Source organism: Hyalella azteca, unplaced genomic scaffold, assembly GCF_000764305.2.
Source record: "Hyalella azteca isolate HAZT.00-mixed unplaced genomic scaffold, Hazt_2.0.2 contig7221, whole genome shotgun sequence".
Classification (NCBI taxonomy): domain Eukaryota; kingdom Metazoa; phylum Arthropoda; class Malacostraca; order Amphipoda; family Hyalellidae; genus Hyalella; species Hyalella azteca.
The window spans coordinates 39,099-55,931 of NW_025937349.1; the positions used below are offsets into that span (position 1 = coordinate 39,099).

The 16,833-nt window shown below is 39.3% G+C and overlaps 2 protein-coding genes across 5 annotated transcripts; both read left to right on the plus strand.

Annotated features, from left to right (window-relative positions):
- Nucleotides 1-363: 363 nt before the first annotated feature.
- On the plus strand, nucleotides 364-5,525 carry LOC108676880 (ATP-binding cassette sub-family A member 7). Its single transcript, XM_047881169.1, has 7 exons — nucleotides 364-555; nucleotides 943-1,051; nucleotides 1,521-1,655; nucleotides 2,331-2,464; nucleotides 2,519-2,607; nucleotides 3,619-3,693; nucleotides 4,156-5,525. The coding sequence occupies exons 1-7, from the start codon at nucleotides 410-412 to the stop codon at nucleotides 4,275-4,277; spliced, it is 810 nt and encodes a 269-aa protein (XP_047737125.1). The 5' UTR covers nucleotides 364-409; the 3' UTR covers nucleotides 4,278-5,525.
- Nucleotides 5,253-13,260, plus strand: LOC108676889. 4 transcript variants are annotated; one of them, XM_018165044.2, is made up of 4 exons: nucleotides 5,253-5,315; nucleotides 9,133-9,278; nucleotides 9,791-9,912; nucleotides 10,364-13,260. In XM_018165044.2, exons 2-4 carry the CDS (start codon nucleotides 9,164-9,166, stop codon nucleotides 12,518-12,520), a joined length of 2,394 nt encoding a protein of 797 aa, XP_018020533.1. In that variant the 5' UTR covers nucleotides 5,253-5,315; nucleotides 9,133-9,163; the 3' UTR covers nucleotides 12,521-13,260. The 4 variants fall into 4 exon arrangements, with proteins under 4 accessions (XP_018020533.1, XP_018020532.1, XP_047737122.1 ...); XM_018165043.2 differs by lacking the exon at nucleotides 5,253-5,315 and adding an exon at nucleotides 6,544-7,411; XM_047881166.1 differs by lacking the exon at nucleotides 5,253-5,315 and adding an exon at nucleotides 7,391-7,407.
- The last annotated feature ends 3,573 nt before the right edge of the window (nucleotides 13,261-16,833 follow it).

The following is a 16,833-nucleotide window of genomic DNA, read 5'->3' on the forward strand; positions in this document are numbered from 1 at the left end:
TGGAGCAGTGAGTTGCGTGTTCGAGCCCGCAACAAGCTGAGAATGTTCTGCGATGCTATGAGTACAGGTGACAGGCCTACGGCCTTATAACCGCTGTTATTATTACTTTTATTGAGGCGAGTTCTGATGCGTTCTACCATAACACCCTACCCTTCTACCCTCACCCACCCTGCCCTCCTATTTTTTTACATTTGGTACTTTTTTATATTTATGCTACATTACCCTACCCTCGGCCACCCTACCCTCGTCCACCCTACCCTCGGCCACCCTACCCTCGCCCACCCTACCCTCGGCCACCNTATATTTTTACTACATTTTTTACTTTTTATATTTTTACTACATTTGGTACGTTAATTTTTTGTCCACCAGCGGCCTGGATGCGACCTCCCGCCTGGCGCTGCTGGCGGCCATGAGGGCGGCGGTGGTCGGCGGCCAGCGGTCGGTGGTCGTGTCCTCCCACAGCCTCGATGACATCGACGTCCTCTGCGACCGCGTCCTCGTCCTCCGCAACGGGCGGCCCGTCGCCACGGGCACCACGTGCGACGTCGCCTCCAGGTGCCAACTTATTTGAGGACAAATCTATTATGATTGATTAATTTGTATTAGGTATAAATTTGCATATTTTTGTATCGCAATGAGCGGACAAATCTATTATAATTGACTAATTTTATTATGAATTTGCTTATATTTTGTATCGCAATTTGATGGGAATCATATGTAGTGCAGTGTGCTAAAGATTGTACATGGGGTGCAATGTGATAAAGATAGTACATGGAGTACAATGATATAGAGATAGTGCATCGAGTACAATGGTATAAAGGTAGCATATCGAGGACAATGTGATAAAGATAGTATAGCGAGCTTAATAGTTGAAAGATAGTAATTCGTACTAAAGAAAACAAAGATAGCAACCCCCCACCCTCCTTCTCCCTCCCCCCGTAGGCACGGCCGCTTGCTGACGCTGACGCTGCGCTGCTGCAGCGCTGACGCCGACGTCAGGGCTGCTGTGCTGCAGCTGCTGCACGATGCTGTGCCCTGCCTGCACTTGCAGGTGCTGTGGTGCTGTGCACTATTGTCCTGTGTTGCTGTGGGGTTGTGTGATGTGGTGCTGTGCACTAGTGCTGTCTTGTGTGTTGTGCTGTGCACTATTGTCCTGTGTTGCTGTGGGGTTGTGTGCTGTGGTGCTGTGCACTAGTGCTGTCTTGTGTGTTGTGCTGTGGTGCTGTGCACTATTGTCCTGTGTTGCTGTGGGGTTGTGTGCTGTGGTGCTGTGCACTAGTGCTGTCTTGTGGTGCTGTGTACTACTGTCCTGTGTTGCTATGGGGTTGTGTACTGTGGTGCTGTGCACTAGTACTGTCTTGTGTGCTGTGCTGTGGTGCTGTGCACTAACATTAAGTACCGGTAACGCTTGTGATTTTTTCTCACACTACTTGAGTACTTCCCTGTATATTGCATGTATAGATGCTGCAGTATAACTATATTAAATATATGCCACAGTATAACTATATATTCTCCTGTAGGGGGGCTGCGGTAGCACGCTGGTGTTGGGGGGCGGTGGGCCCGTGGTGCTCTCGGTGGTGGTGAGGGCGCTGGAGGAGGCGCGGGAGCGGCGCCTGGTGGTCGACTACTCCTTCACCAACGCCTCATTCGAGGAGGTCAGGCGCGGTGGTCCTAGGCGCCGTACTAGCGAGAATATTTACCAGTTCGTTACTCATTCAGCCTATAATTGACGGCCTACAAGCTAAATCAACCAATTACAAACAAGATATCAGCCGCTACGTGTATTTAGGCCTTTACTTGTACTTCGGCCGCTACTTGCACTTATAGGCCGCTTCTTGCACTTATAGGCCGCTACTTGTACTTTGGTCGCTACTTAGGCCGCTATTTGCACTTAGGCCGCTACTTGCACTGCTGGTGTTCGGGATATTGTAAGGAATAACAGATCCGTGAATCTCTTGTAATGAAGTATTTTAGGTGGTAGTATTCAGTTAACCTCGTAACCGTAGTGTCTTGTTAGAGAATTGGCTACATTTTTATTTGAAACTTATTTTGAATTTAGTTTCTCTATCTGTCTAATAATAGTGACAATAGCACCTCGTGCAATGGAATCAAACAATAGCACCCCTTACAATAGAACCGTTCAGCACACGTTAAATAGAGGAATTAAAATGAAGTAATGTTTCCGTTGTTCGTGTATTTTTCATTGCTTCGTGAACACACTTTTTATTTGCTGCCAGACGATGCAAGTTTAATAGAGACGAAAATTCTATTGTTGAAATCATTGCATTTCTCACGTAAATGAAGGGTTTTATAGCGTCTCAAGCCTCCAGGTGTTCCGACAACTGACGGCGCAGCAGAACGATGGCTTCGTCTCGTCAGCAAACACCGCAGCTTCTCCGTTCCCTTTAAAGGACCGCAATAGCGTCAGCCGACGTCAGCTTGGCCTCAAAAATGGCAGCCGAAAGTCAGGCGTGACTAATGGCAGCCGAAAGGCTGACGTTACTAATGGCAGCCGAAAGGCTGACGTTACTATTGGCAAACTTTCCAGCCCTGGCGACACCGCCAAACGTCAAAGTTTTTATGACAACGTCAACGCTATCCTAACGAGTGAGTAATTTGTGTCACTGTTCAGTGAGTTATCTAGGTCGAGTGAGGAGGTGAGATGGGGTTGTACGTAGTTAAGTTAGGTGGGGTGTAGTTAAGTTAGGTGGGTTGTAATAGAGTTGGGTAGGTTGTAATAGAGTGAGGTGGGTTGTGGTAGAGTTGGGTGGGTTGTATCAGAATTAAGTGGGTTGTAATTGAGTTAGGTGTGTTGTAATAGAATGAGGTGGGTGGCTGAGAGAGGATGATGGAAAGACTGTGCGGTGTGCGGAATACAACTTTGAATAACAGAGCTGTGGACTTGAAATCATCATCGAGACCTCACCAGAAGATGCAACTAGTTCCTAGGCGCAATTCCTGATCGTTTGCCTCTGCCTCCCTAAAATCAGCACGGAGGACAAGTTTTTTTTTATTCTGGACGCTGAGCTCATGGCCAACTCAGCCACTCATTCAACTCTTGTTGTTAAATGAGTGCATGGTTTGTCAAGGTTTGCAAACTAAATGATTATGGTGAGTCAGCGAGCCAGCGATGGTCGTGGCACTGAAAAACTGACCTATCGCCCCCCTCTCTAGCTGCCACTTTTAGGATGGAAAATTACAACAACAAAACGGTGCATCAGCATGACAAATGAATGAAATGATGGACCCGATCCAAATTATTTGGAGGAATAATGGAAGGAAATGTTTGCTGGCCGAAGGATTTTCTAAGACTCTTTTTCTTCATGATAATTTTGCGGACTTTTCTTTGACTACAAATTTTTTTCTTTGACAAAAAAAAAAAAAAAACTTGCGATTAAGCTAACTGGAACGCGATTTTTAATTTCCAATTTGGCTTTATGATTAATACATTGTATTTGTCTTTATTAAAATTAAAAAATATTAGTGAATTTTCCTGAACATTAGTTACATTTGAAAGATGCTCTTATTTTTTCTTGTACGGTAGTGACTCATTTAATTTACTTCAATGAAGCGAAATTATTTTTCAATACATGTTAAATATTACATTTTTATCTCCAGGCTCGCCCGTCCGGTTACTGAAGCAACGCTCGTCTCAGCTCACGCCCGATAACTCAGTAGCACCGCTCGATCACGGTAAAAAATAAAAGAATCAATTATAAGTTTATTGGAAGTTATTATCAATTAGAAATTAACATTAGTTAAATTCTAAAAGAAAATTATTTCAGAACATCCTAACCCTAAATGTACATAGTACTAGGCTTGACGACACTTAATCGTATATGAATATTAAATGATGAGGAAATTATTTCAATGCATATTGCTTTAGCAAATTAAAATTGCAAATCTAACCATTCTGGATAGACCCGTTATTCGTCAAATTTGTATTTTTGAATCCTGAACAATGTATTTCGTTTCATCTACCAATAAATCACGCTACATTGCATAGTAACAATGTGCGAGTACATTGTATTCGTTATTGAATGTTATTATTAGTAGAGCTGATAATTAATTTTTATTTCAATTGGCACAATTCTAAATTGGGACATCATAAATCTTAAACCGCAATTTAGTCTCAATATATTTATCTTTCCTCAGCAGAAGACCCGCCCCCCTCAAGCCCCCCACCCTCCGACATTCACTCCTCCACCACCCAGGCGCCTTCGCCCCAAGAACCCCAACCCCCCGGAGACATGGAGCTGCACAGCACCAAGTTCTAGTTACTAGTTCCGCAGTTCTAGTTACTAGTCCAGCAGTTCTACTTACTAGTCCCGCAGTTCTATTTACTAGTCCCGCGGTTCTAGTTACTAGTCTCACAGTTCTAGTTACTAGTCCCACAGTTTTTTTGCGACGAGGTAGGTAGGTAGTTGACCTACTTGTGTGAGTAACCTGCTGTGTTACGTCCTGACGTAGAAGCCCAACACCTGACGTTATAGCGTTATGTCCCAACGTTTTAGCGTTACGTTTTGACTTTGAAGCGGCAAAGTTTAATAACGTTAGGGAGCAAACGCCTCGGCAGTTTACGTAACATCTTGGCATTGTAATGTTGTACCGGTAGACAAACAATGCACCATTGTAGGACTGTAATATGTACACATCACTTACTCCTGTCCTTAAAAACGCAATATATGTCACAATTGAAGTTAAATTTACAGTTTACAATTTAACAAACATTGTGTTATCGGACGAAAGGTGTACTAGAGTAGAAGGATTTTTATTATTCCTAAATTGATAATTTGATTGAACAATTTTACGTCGTATCAATCATTAGGATGGCAATATGGCAATAATCTAATTAGTATTCTTCAGCAAGGAATGTGTACATTTTATAATTTTTATGAATATTTAAACTACAACTGAGTTCTTTGTATCGAATTATATATAACTTTTAGATTGTCCAGCATTATTTTCAAAGGTTTGAAAGAAATTTAATTCAGTCAATTTAGAAATTATTTTTTTTTTGAAACTTTCGTGTGTTTTCATCTTGAGAATGTCAAAGAACTCAGTTGTACGTTTCACTATGTTCTACAGTGAAACTACGCATTACAGTGTATACTATTTCACTGTGTGATTGTGTAATATGTGCTGCTACTAGTACTTTGTAAGTAGTTAAAGCAATTATTAAGTTCCTTTCATTCTAGGTAGTTTATGTTTATGTTGGAACTTGGAAGGAAGCATTACATTACCTCCGATCCTCCGGATCCGGAATAACCATGCAAATGTGCAAGTATTGTCCTTTTTCGTAAATAGAGTTTGTGGTGAGTATCATGCTAAATAAATAGTGTGCTATCATGGCACCTAATTATTATTATATAGCTCATACACTAGAGTCTAGAACCAGTTCTAATTTTTGTGTGCAGCCGCTGCGTTCAAGGACTGAGGCTCCGAGGTACTGTTTTTCCCTTTTTTGCTGAGCATTTTTGTGTTTTAGAATGGATCTGACAAGTAAACGCTCTTTTCAGACTTCATCTCTTGTTTATCTTATCTACATGGCATCTGTTGTACTTTGGTCGGGTAGAATATTTCATCTGCAATTGATATGATAGTACTAGTACTGAGTGTGAGTGGTACTACATATTTGAGTATTAGTGCGGTAGTGGTACTGGTAAGTTAAAATTGTACCTAACTTGATTCCTCAAATACACAATGTAGGACAGTAGAAAATAGCTAGGATGATAATTGAATGTCACTGAAATTTGAACTTTGAAGTTTGAAGTACCTACCTAAACCCTTTAGCGGTTTAGCCTTTTCACTTTTGTGGACTGGCAACTTGGCAAGCAAAGAAATTTACAGCATTTTAATTTTTTAACATCAGTGCAACTCATGTGCAAGAATTTACTGCAAGTAGTACTAGACTAGTACCTAGGTATAAAATTAGAATTACCTACAGGAGTGAGGAGTTGACAAACAATTCTAAGATTTTTGGAAATTATCCATTTTAATTCGGTAATTCCTATGTTTTTTACGATGATTTCATATAAATTATTTGAATATGTTAACTATCAGAATTTCTATAAGAACTCGAGAAGACTTGAGCTTAAAAATTTGTTTGATATGGTCACTAGTCACTACATTAAAAATGTACAAGTTTTATTCAAATGTGAAATATTCAAGCAACCAGAAAGTGTAGTTGCTAAACTTAAAGGGTTAACTTTAAGGCAGGCTGCAGGGTAACTATAAACTATCCAGCGTCAAGTTAATTTAACTTGGATGAAGTTGTATATGATGAATTTACCACAGAAAAACAAAATGGGGAATGGAGCTGCAATGAATCTTTTTTTAGGGTGCATATTTGTCTGATTTGATGTAATCAATTCCTTGTTCACAAGTCACAAAAACGTTGAGTTACCTTCTCTTTCTAATTGCATATTTAAATTCAGTTTGAATAGTATCAAATTCAAATATACTTGGCATAGTCAACTGATTTGTTGAATTCTCTAACTACAGTGTAGGTATTGTTTGCCTGTACAGTGGTACCTTGATAGGTACTTGACTGCCTGTCTGCCTCTAGACTTGCCCAAATCGTTGCTGAAACAAAAATATTGAGTAGAAAATACATTGACAGATTTTTGGACCTCAAACAGATTTTTGGTACTCGCACCAGCCGAGTAGACCCGAATGTGATCCTTGGCCCTTCTTGGCCAGTTCATAAGTGTCAGTTTGACTCAGACCATCAGGCACCAGGGGAGTAAGATGTATGTAGTTTGTTTGAGCATTTCTTTTCAGGTTTAAACTTTTTTGTGTTGCTCTAGCCCTCAATAATGGGTCCAAAGATTGACAGTGATAAGAGGAAGACAGAGAGGAAAACAGTACAGATCATTACTTAACTGAAGAAGGAAATTATAGTAAAATATGAAAGTAGTGTATGAGTGTCTGACCTTGCATTGCAGTACAAACTGGCAAAGTCAACCATTTCCACTATCTTGAAGCATGAGAAAGTGTTGAGGAAAGCTGATGTTGCAATGGGAGTGACAGCAATTATTAAGCAAAGGCCTCAGATAATGGAAAATTGGATAAGTTACTTATCTTCATCAAGGAAAAAAATGTTGGCAGGAGACAGCATTAGTGAAGCTCTCATCTGAAAAAAGGCTTTTCAAATTTATGGAGATCTATTGAGAACTTTTGGAGGTGAAAGTGCTAGTTCATTTACTTTCAAGGCAAGAAAGGGATGGTTTGACAAATTTAGACATAGAACAGGAATTCACCTCCACCAAAGAGAGAGCGAAGGGAAAAAACACCTGAAGGTGCGTCACCTACCATCATCATGAATGGGGATTCCCCTTCCAAGCAGTAACCCCCTCCAATCCTCTCCACAACAATTCCTGTATGCCATCAACCACTCTCCAAAATGTTGGTAAATGATATGAAATGGTTTATGCTGCTTTATTCATCTTTATCATGTACTACTTGTGCACATTTATGCCTTCATTGTTGTTAAGATACACGTTCTTGTGATATTTTAGGTATTTTTCTTAATGGTAAGAAAGGATTATAAAACTTCCCATTATTAGCTATGGGAAAATTGGTTTCGGTTTTTGAATAAATTGGTTGTTGACCACCATGGTTGAACTAGTATAAGGTTGACCCATCACAAGCCCATTTTGCGGATGTAGTTTGTTGTTCGCTTGTGACGTCACTTATCTCAGTGACATCATGGGCATTAACCAATCACCAAAATGCGTTCAAACCAGTCGACCAATCCGTCAAGAGAATGACGGGTTTGTTTATGTTTCTCGACATAAGTGATGTAACAAGAAAGCTGAACTGAAAGACAGAACTTCTCATGGGTCAACCTTATATAGTTCAACCATGGTTGACGTTGACCACCACCTCAGAACGGATTATGGTCAAGTACCAAAGTACCGCTGTACTTGTAAATTATAAATATTGGAAAATGCTGATGAATTGATGAATGTGATGCATGACTCCAAAAGAAATTTTTTAATTCTTTCCCATATCTTTTGAAGAATTGCACTTGGCACTGTGAAGTTTGTAACAAACCACATGACTCCTACTGGTGTATATATTTGCTTAAATTTGATTGCTGCCATTTGCTCAAATTTGATTGCAGCAATAATTGCTGCTACTTGCTCAAAATTTGCACCAAATGTCCTCCAGTAGCATTGGATGTTAGCTATTTCCTTTTCATAAATCACCAACATTTTCCCAGAGTCAACTTCTGCAGCCATTAGGTCATAGAAAATGTTGTGCAATGTCATGGTTTTGATGTTTTTGCCATTTCTAAACATCAATTTAGCTTCCCTACAACGTCCTAAGAACCAAAAGGACCCAAATTTCACCAATCCATTTTCATTCTGCACAGACACATCAAAATTACCAAAATAAATTTTTTGGTTTATCAATTTGAACAATGAAGAATTTGTCATTTATTTGTTCTTTTCAATTGTCCAAATTCATTAATTTTGTTGAATGTTCCAGCGATTCTTATAGGCTTCTGTTACTTACACCCCAGCAATATCCATTATGTCATCATTTCCATCTGACTCCTCAGAAAGATCCTCTTCAGTAAAGAAACTCTCATACAATCATCACAATCAGAGCTATGGTAACCTATCTCCTTAATTGCTTGGTATAATTTGTTTTTTCTTAGGCTTCATTTTTGCAATAGGGGTTCATGACAAACAAGCAATTTCTTTGTAATCTTTTTCTATCTCTTCTTCTTTTATTACTGCTGTGATCATGTCTACTTGTCATTGTTCCTGCCATCAGCATTTGTGTTTGGAGTGTGGTTAGGCCATTTTCTCACAATCTGTACAAAGCTGAATGTTATGTTGAATTGGGAGTAGACATGGGTGTTGAATTGTGTAGAGCTGGAAATTTCATGCTGATTGCCCTGATCATCCATCTCCTGCAAACAGACCCACCAACCCTTAACTATAACTGGGAGAAATATATACCACGTAGTATGTTTGTAAAAACGGCAATAATGCTTTCCAGCAACAGCATCACTTTCACAAATTTATATTTTTAAGTTTCATCTAGGTGGACACTGGGACAATGTTGTGTATCTCCTATTGTCATTTCATCTTGTCAATAATGTTAGACTATCCTCAGTTTCAGGCATCAACAGGCTCCTAATGTTGTGATGGCTAGCTACCCCCAAGAGGACAGTGTTAAAATGTGCAAACTCTCTGACCTGAGAGTCTGCACACTCTTGTGTGATAAGTCAGGCCACTGCACTGGAGTATCTGCAAGTTCAGGTAAGAAGTACAGAGGTGAGGTGTGTCTATAATCTGCACCCACTACCTGCTGTTGGGCTTTTGTCAGGATAATGTTCAAATGATTAGAATTTACATTCATGGGAAACTAGAATGAATGTATACGGTAGTTTATTACCTCCATATTAACAAATTTACTATCATTATTCTCATAATATAGAAATTCTCATGCACTGTGGCTGATGGATGTGAAATCATCCTTGAGCAGAATATTTGTGCCAAAAGCCCTGTATTGGAAGAACTCTTTATCTTACTCTAACGAGCTATGTGGAAGAATGAGAGAGATATGTAACTAGAATTCCTCCTCTTTGGTATCAGTAAACCAATATTTCATACTTTCATTCACTACAACTGAACAATGGCTATAAACATTTTTTCAGGAGTCATTTCATTCCTTTCAGAATTGTATTTTCTGAAAATAACTTACAGGATTTAACTCGTAATTTCAAATAACCTGAGTTGTTCCTTTCCTTACTTATGTTTTTATTTTTCAGCATTGGTGACTGATGCTTCATCTCCAGTCTTTGAAATTCCGGCTGTTTACGTCAAGGAGGAGCCTAGCGATGAGATGGAAGTCATATCTGTGAAGGAAGAACCCTTCTTGTATGGTTATGAGGTACACAAATGTTATATAATATTAATACAATGCGATACACAAATATTATATAATATTAATAAATTCATGTTCTATCTTGAGGAACCTCAATTAAAAAAAATTTGTCAATTCCTCCTTTGAGAATGAATTTTCACTCAACACTGAAATTGTAGGCATTTGGTTTCAAAATGTTCAGGCAACAGACTTTCCTTTTCCATTGTGATAATTTGGTTTGATTTTTTGCCCATATACGTATGCCTATATGCATGTCACTTCATTGTCCTGAAATGTTGCTCAGGCTTAGAAGTTGAATAAAATTACTATGTAAAGATCATATCTGTAACAACGTCAATGAACGTGTATTTACCTAGTCAAGCATATGTTGACCAATACGTACTTGACCACATATAAAATTTTCTTGATGAAAAATTTATCCAGACTCCTCATTCTGTTGTTTTTTTCATTCCCATAGCTTCCATTAAGTGAATCTACCAGTCATGATAGCAGTGGCCAGACAGCACCCTTTCCATTACCTAGTGTGCCTTGCAAGACGGAACCTCAACTTCCAACTCAGGACGCCCATCAATGCTCAGAGCAATACAATGATTCCTCATTAACAAAGCTAACTCTTGATGCTGACAAATTAATAAAAAATAGATCTGAGTGTGTTGGAACTGGACTAGAATCAATAATGCATGAAAATTCGCTCATTGATGGACTCTCTACCAAAGATAGCTGGCATTCAGTAAAAGCTTCTCCCCCAAAATCATCCAGAATATCTACACGGAAAAGAAAAGCTGCATCAATAATGCATCAAAATTTGCTCATTGATGCACCATCTACCGAAGGCAAAAGGCATTCAGTAAAAGCTTCTCCCCCAAAATCATCCAGAATATCTACACGGAAACGAAAAGCTGCATTTAATTCCAATACTTCTAATGTTGGTCCATTACCTGTTAAAAAGAAATGCTGCAGACGAATCAACGAAAGAACCAAACACCAACCAGAGAAACCCATCTCATTGCCTCACAAAACTGTTGAATCAAATATGAAGCTAGAAGCTCCATCAACTTCAAGTCACGTATCGGCTTGGAATGCATTCATTAGCGATGATATGGTTACCGCTATTGTCGATGCAACAAATATAAAGATCAAACCTAAGATAATTGAAACTGTAAACAAGAAGGAACTTTATTACATAAGATATACTGACTCAGAAGAAATCAAAGCCTTCATTGGGCTCTGCTACATGAGGGGAGCACTTGGTATAACTCATCTAAACGCCCAATTATTATTCAGCGAAGTTGTTGGCCCGCCAATATTTGTTACTACCATGTCTGCTAACCGATTTGGATTTCTTCTAGATAATATCTGCTTTGACGACATTAACACCAGGGCCGATCGACTGCCCTTTGACAAATTTGCTGCGATGAGAGATGTCTTCGAAATGTTCAACAGGAATTGCGGATCTGCGCTTGATCTCTGCGATTATCTTTCTTTAAATGAAACCGTCTACCCATGCCGTACGGTTCTCGGGCAAGAAACTCCAAGCAAGCCTGCTCAACCTTGCCTCCATTTTCAGTCTATAAACTCGGCGAAATTTCCATATACTTATCAAACTTTTGTGCCTTGTGGTAAACCTGAAAAAACTCCGGCGCCCTATCACACCCAGGGTTCTGTGGCGATTGCAAAAAGATTAATTGATGACTTGGGAAAATATTCTAATTTAGAAAGTGTAAATATTATTATTTACGGGCTGAACCCTAATGTGGAACTTTGTGAATGGCTTCTAAATAAGAAAATCAATGTTCTTAAAACCACGTTGCCCAACCACAAAAATAATAAAACGACATTTCTTCAGAAGAGGGAAGGGTTTTCCTACAACTTGATCACTTTGAAAACCAACAAGAAACCCTCATTCCACTCGCAGGTTGCTAGCGTAAAAGCATGGAACGATCAAGGTGAGCAGCTTCCATCTACGCCTTGCCGCCTGGAATCAGCTACAGCCGATGATCAGGATAGGAAAAAAGATGTAGAAATTGTAGGTACAAGAATTAGATCCTACTCAACAAACACTAAACCCAAACGATGGACCTTATCAGTGCTTTCATACATGCTCGACACAGCTCGAGCTAATGCCCAGGTTTTGTGGGAACGGAATGAACACAAAAGCCCTAATAGCACCAACTCATTCAAATTTTTATTCCAATTGGCAACTGATCTCGTCCATGATCATATCAGCAAACAAAACAAAAATTACCTCACCTCAATAACACAAAAAATTGCAGCATACTTGAGTGTTCACAGCGAAAGCCATACTTCAGAACTGTCAGAGACAGAAGCATTAACAGCAGCATCGCTCAGCAGAGGAGTAGAGCCTGGAAACTCCATCGCTGCTACCGACGCAACCTTCTCCGACTCTCCCGCTACGAACGTGACTACACCGGTTACAAGGAAGCGATGTTTCAAATGCGTCGAGGAGAAATGTCGCATCATGGTAGCTGAGGAAAGAAAGAAGAAGCAAGCAGCGATGAGCCGAGTTACGACTGCGTGCAAGATGTGCCACAAAGCTGTTTGTAAGCAACACTTCGAACCTATTTGTGTAGACTGTTCGCTAACTAATAAATAATAGCGTTGTATGCACGTGTCTTCGAAATATTGCTTTTTCACTTTTAGCTCGCATTCTTTTTCATATTATAAGTACGGTATTCATTTTTAATTTGAGCCATCGGGAAACTTTTCCATATTATATGTAGGGTACTCATTTGGAATTTGTGCTATCGGAAAAACGAGGGAAAATGAAAGTTTTAGAAATAATAATGTGATTAAACTTACCTTATGAAAAAAATCGGTTATAAATGTTGGTAGGAAGAAACTCCAACCAGTATAAATTCAAGATTACAAAAGGGTATATACAGATACTGCGTGTTTACCCGAGGCGATTAGTGTTGGGGAATTGGCATTGTCATTGTATTATAAATTTCTTTTACTATTAAGTTCAAAGTTGTGGTTATACGCAGACGCAGGAAATAACAGTTTATAATAAAAATGAAGATGTATTTACTTCCCCTGAAAGTGAAATTTGGTCTTACCCGTTTATGCAATATGCATGCATAGTGCAGCTTGCACTCTAGTATCATATCATATCACAGTTATGGCGACGCTGAAGAACAGGCCAGTTGTTAACAGAAGATCTAAAAACATATCCTTTGACCTGATATTTTCCAAACTGACAATAGTTTGAAATAGCTACTAAACTTCCACCGGGTTCGATATGGTGCTATGCGTTTCACGTATGAAGATATATTTCTCCAAACCTTTATCTAGTCTGTTCCTGAACGCGTTCATACTCGGAGCGCCAACGATGTAATCGGGGAGGCTGTTCCACCTGTCGGTGATTCGAAGCGGGAAGAAATGCTGTCGCATGGATGAGTTGCACCACAGTTTTTTTTAGTTGATAGCCGTCCCTGGTGTTGGTTCTTGTTTCAAATATCCGGCTAATGTGGCGCGGGTCTTGGATCAATCGCGCTCATCTATACAATTTTGAAATTCGAAGAATAATGTGCATTCTTAAAAAATCTGCTATTCAATCTAGTTTTCAAATTTGAGGATACTTAGGATTGAAAAGTGACGCGAATTCTTGAAATATTTGGTATTCATTTGATTTATGTCTTTTTATTTATGAAACAAAAGAAAAATTCTCCCCCTAATGATGGCACTGTTTTTCCTCCTCTTTCTTTGTTTACATTTGTCGAAATCTAGTGAGCTAAAGGCCTGCATCATCCAATTATATCGAAATCATAAAAATTAATCACAATTATAACGAAAAAAAACTACGAGCGTAATGGGATGCTGCACACTCGCCTCCTCGACGGCAGCCACCGGGCCCTAATCATTACACTAATTTGTGTATTGCAATCCATAGGTTTCTAGTACGTCCTTCAACGCTTTCAATTATATTAAAAATACCAACGAATTATTGTAATGATCACTTTACTTTACGGCAGACTCAGTGGGCACGCGTTTCTCGTAATGTAAACGTCTTATGGTTAGAAGCCACAAGATTTATTAGGTTTTGCGATTAGTTGATTACAGGCGAGGAATTCTCTGTGAGAGTTGATATTATTGAGCAGTAAGAAATTTGTACTCCTTAACTAAAATAAACCCTAATTATTGATTTTGATGGTCAATTAGCATTGTAATTGTTTATATACAGATAGATATGAAGACACTATGGAGATGAAACGATCGAACTTAAATTCTCAAGCCATCAAATTAGTTCATCTCTTGTCAATAACATTAAATATTCTCGTTAAACTTGAAATTTTATCAGCCATCGAATTCCTTTATAATACTACATATGGTAATATCTAATATAAACCAGATATACTGTAAAGCCGTTGGCGGCCGTTGCCATTATGGCAGTATACATATATTGATATAACAATACATAGTGCACTTCAGTGAATGTGAAATCGTAGCTCTCAATTTCTTGTCAAGTGTAAATCACTAAATGCTTCCCCTCCCTAAGCGTGCTAATACTTGATACGAGTCGGGCTTGAAGTGAACTAGGTAGGTAGGTGTTAACTCGTGCATGAGTGGCATCGCGACGTCATTCATGGTCATGGACTCATGGTCACCACTCACTAGTCGGTGCTGCACTGTGGACAGTTGTTATATTAATTTTGTGTGAACATGCTTTTGGTATTCAAACGCTAGGAGTAAGAGTGAGAATACATGAACTCAATCTATACAATTTAAATGGAATTATACACCAGCGTTATATCATGAGCAATGCAATGTCGAACGAGAATTGTCACAAATAAATGATTAACACAAATGCCTCAAAAATGTGATGTGTGCAATGGGTTTCATGGCAACATAAGGGCTGGATACCACAAACCACTCATTTGCTTAGTATCCCCTCATTCCAACTTGAATCTTTTACATCCTGTGCACCAAAGCAGCACCGACTCTTCCCACTCAGTCGGGGATCTCTAATTGTTTTGGTGCGCCTAACCTCGACGGCTGTCACAACTGCTGGTGAGCTTCCCACCACTCCCTGGAAATTGTCGTGTCACCCGAGAGGATTTGTGCCTTGGAGCCTTAACTGGATATATGCTAAATATGGCGCTTATCTTGGACTTTTTAAACAAACAACGGAGGGTATGTGTGGAAAATACAATCGGAAAACCTATGAAAATTCTCACCAGGCAAACATTATGACTATAGTTGTTAATGTTCTTATTTTTTTCGATTAATTGTTTGTTGAAAAAATTTAACGCATTGCTGCTGACGCTGCCTATACGATATCTCCTCAGGGAAAATAGAATAGATTTCTTGATCGCGCGTTATATTCTAAACTTATCAGTTTAAATATTATTCAATAACTAAACCAAGCAAGTAAAACACTTGACGATAAGAGAAAACAAAGAACTGATTATTTAAATGAAAATGTCTTCTAAATTTTTGGCATCACGGATAAATTCAACCAGCTCAATGTCATGGCCGTACTCTGAATTACGAATAGCAACAAATATTCGACGACTATAAATATTCTGAATGGCCGAGCATCACAGTAGTTTATTTCCTGTTGCTGTGTTCGCAGAAGATGGAAGTCGCAGCAGTTTCAAAGCTGCAAGTCATCGCTCCTAGCCCAAAGTTGACCTGAATTTAGAAACTGCATAAACTTGAGCCCAAAACATACGCGGCAACTTATTCCCCGGAACTTCGGGCAGCCTAAAATCTGCATCGAGTATATAAAGCACGCAGCAGCGTCTTGTGTTTAGGAGGTCAAGTTCAACTAGACACCTGGGTAATTCTGTACATAGGAAATAGAGTATTCTAAGCTTTCTAGGAAATCCTGTGTCTAGGCGATATAACACCACAATACTTCTAGGTAGCTTTGTATCTAGGAGACCAAGCTTCATGTGACGTCTAGGTAACTTTGGGTCTAGAAGACCAAGCTCCACGTGACGTTTAGGCAACTCCGTGTATAGAAGACCAATCTCTGTAAGGCTTCTAAGTAACTATGTATCTAAATCAGCTCTACGAGACTCCTAGGTAACTAAGTGTCTAGAAGATTAAGCTCTACGAGACTCCTAGGTAACTATGTGTCTAGAAGATTAAGCTCTACAAGACTCCTAGGTAACTAAATGTCTAGACTCTAGAAGATTAAGCTCTATGAGACTCCTATAGGTAACTATGTGTCTAGAAGATTAAGCTCCACGTGACTTCCAGGTAACTCTGTTCTTGAAGATCAAGCTCTACAAGACATCTAGGTAACTGTGTCTAGATTATCAAGCTCTTCGAGACTTCTAGGTAACTCTGTGTCTAGATCAAGCTCTCCGATAGTTCTAGGTAACTCTGTATTTAAGAGATCAAGCTCAGTCAAATTACACCTGGACGTGGCGCGGCTAAACAACGATGCTTTACATGTCTAACTGGTATTATCGAACTAAACGGTTCACACGACACTCAAATGCGTTTAGTTATTTAATAAAATCTCACAGAAAATAAATCTTCAACGTTCTACCTGCTTCTGACTCAAGTTCACAAAAGTTTTATTTTTTGTTCATAAAAGAAGTATAATATGAGGTTAGTTCATGCATCAATAAAATTATGCCGGATTTTTTTCGCACTAAATCCATGTTGGGAAAATTTTCTCATTTTTTGTCGAATTCCAATTTTTCGCCCTGGCACTCATGAACAACTAAGCCTTGCATATGAACTCAGAATAGAATAAATTTGACATAAGAGTGTAATCGCTAACTTGATTTCTTGGTCTCCATTTCTTTCAGGTCTCATAATGGACATCCGGGTCTGCAGATTCCTGAGAACCAAATCTAATTAAGTGATCGCCCTTGACGTCAGTCCTGGGGTGCCTCAACTTAGGTAGTCTCGCAATGCTATTCCTACGAGACGTCGAGAAGAGGTATTGGG

Coding starts and splice junctions, on each gene's coding strand:
- LOC108676880 (XM_047881169.1), top strand. CDS start 410: ATGAGGGCGGCGGTGGTCGGCGGCCAGCGGTCGGTGGTCGTGTCCTCC. Junction 1,052..1,520: donor TGCCCTGCCTGCACTTGCAG/GTGCTGTGGTGC, acceptor ATTCTCCTGTAG/GGGGGCTGCGGTAGCACGCT. Junction 2,465..2,518: donor CTCAAAAATGGCAGCCGAAA/GTCAGGCGTGAC, acceptor TGGCAGCCGAAA/GGCTGACGTTACTATTGGCA.
- LOC108676889 (XM_018165043.2), top strand. CDS start 7,326: ATGGGGATTCCCCTTCCAAGCAGTAACCCCCTCCAATCCTCTCCACAA. Junction 7,412..9,132: donor AACCACTCTCCAAAATGTTG/GTAAATGATATG, acceptor GACTATCCTCAG/TTTCAGGCATCAACAGGCTC. Junction 9,913..10,363: donor CCTTCTTGTATGGTTATGAG/GTACACAAATGT, acceptor TCATTCCCATAG/CTTCCATTAAGTGAATCTAC.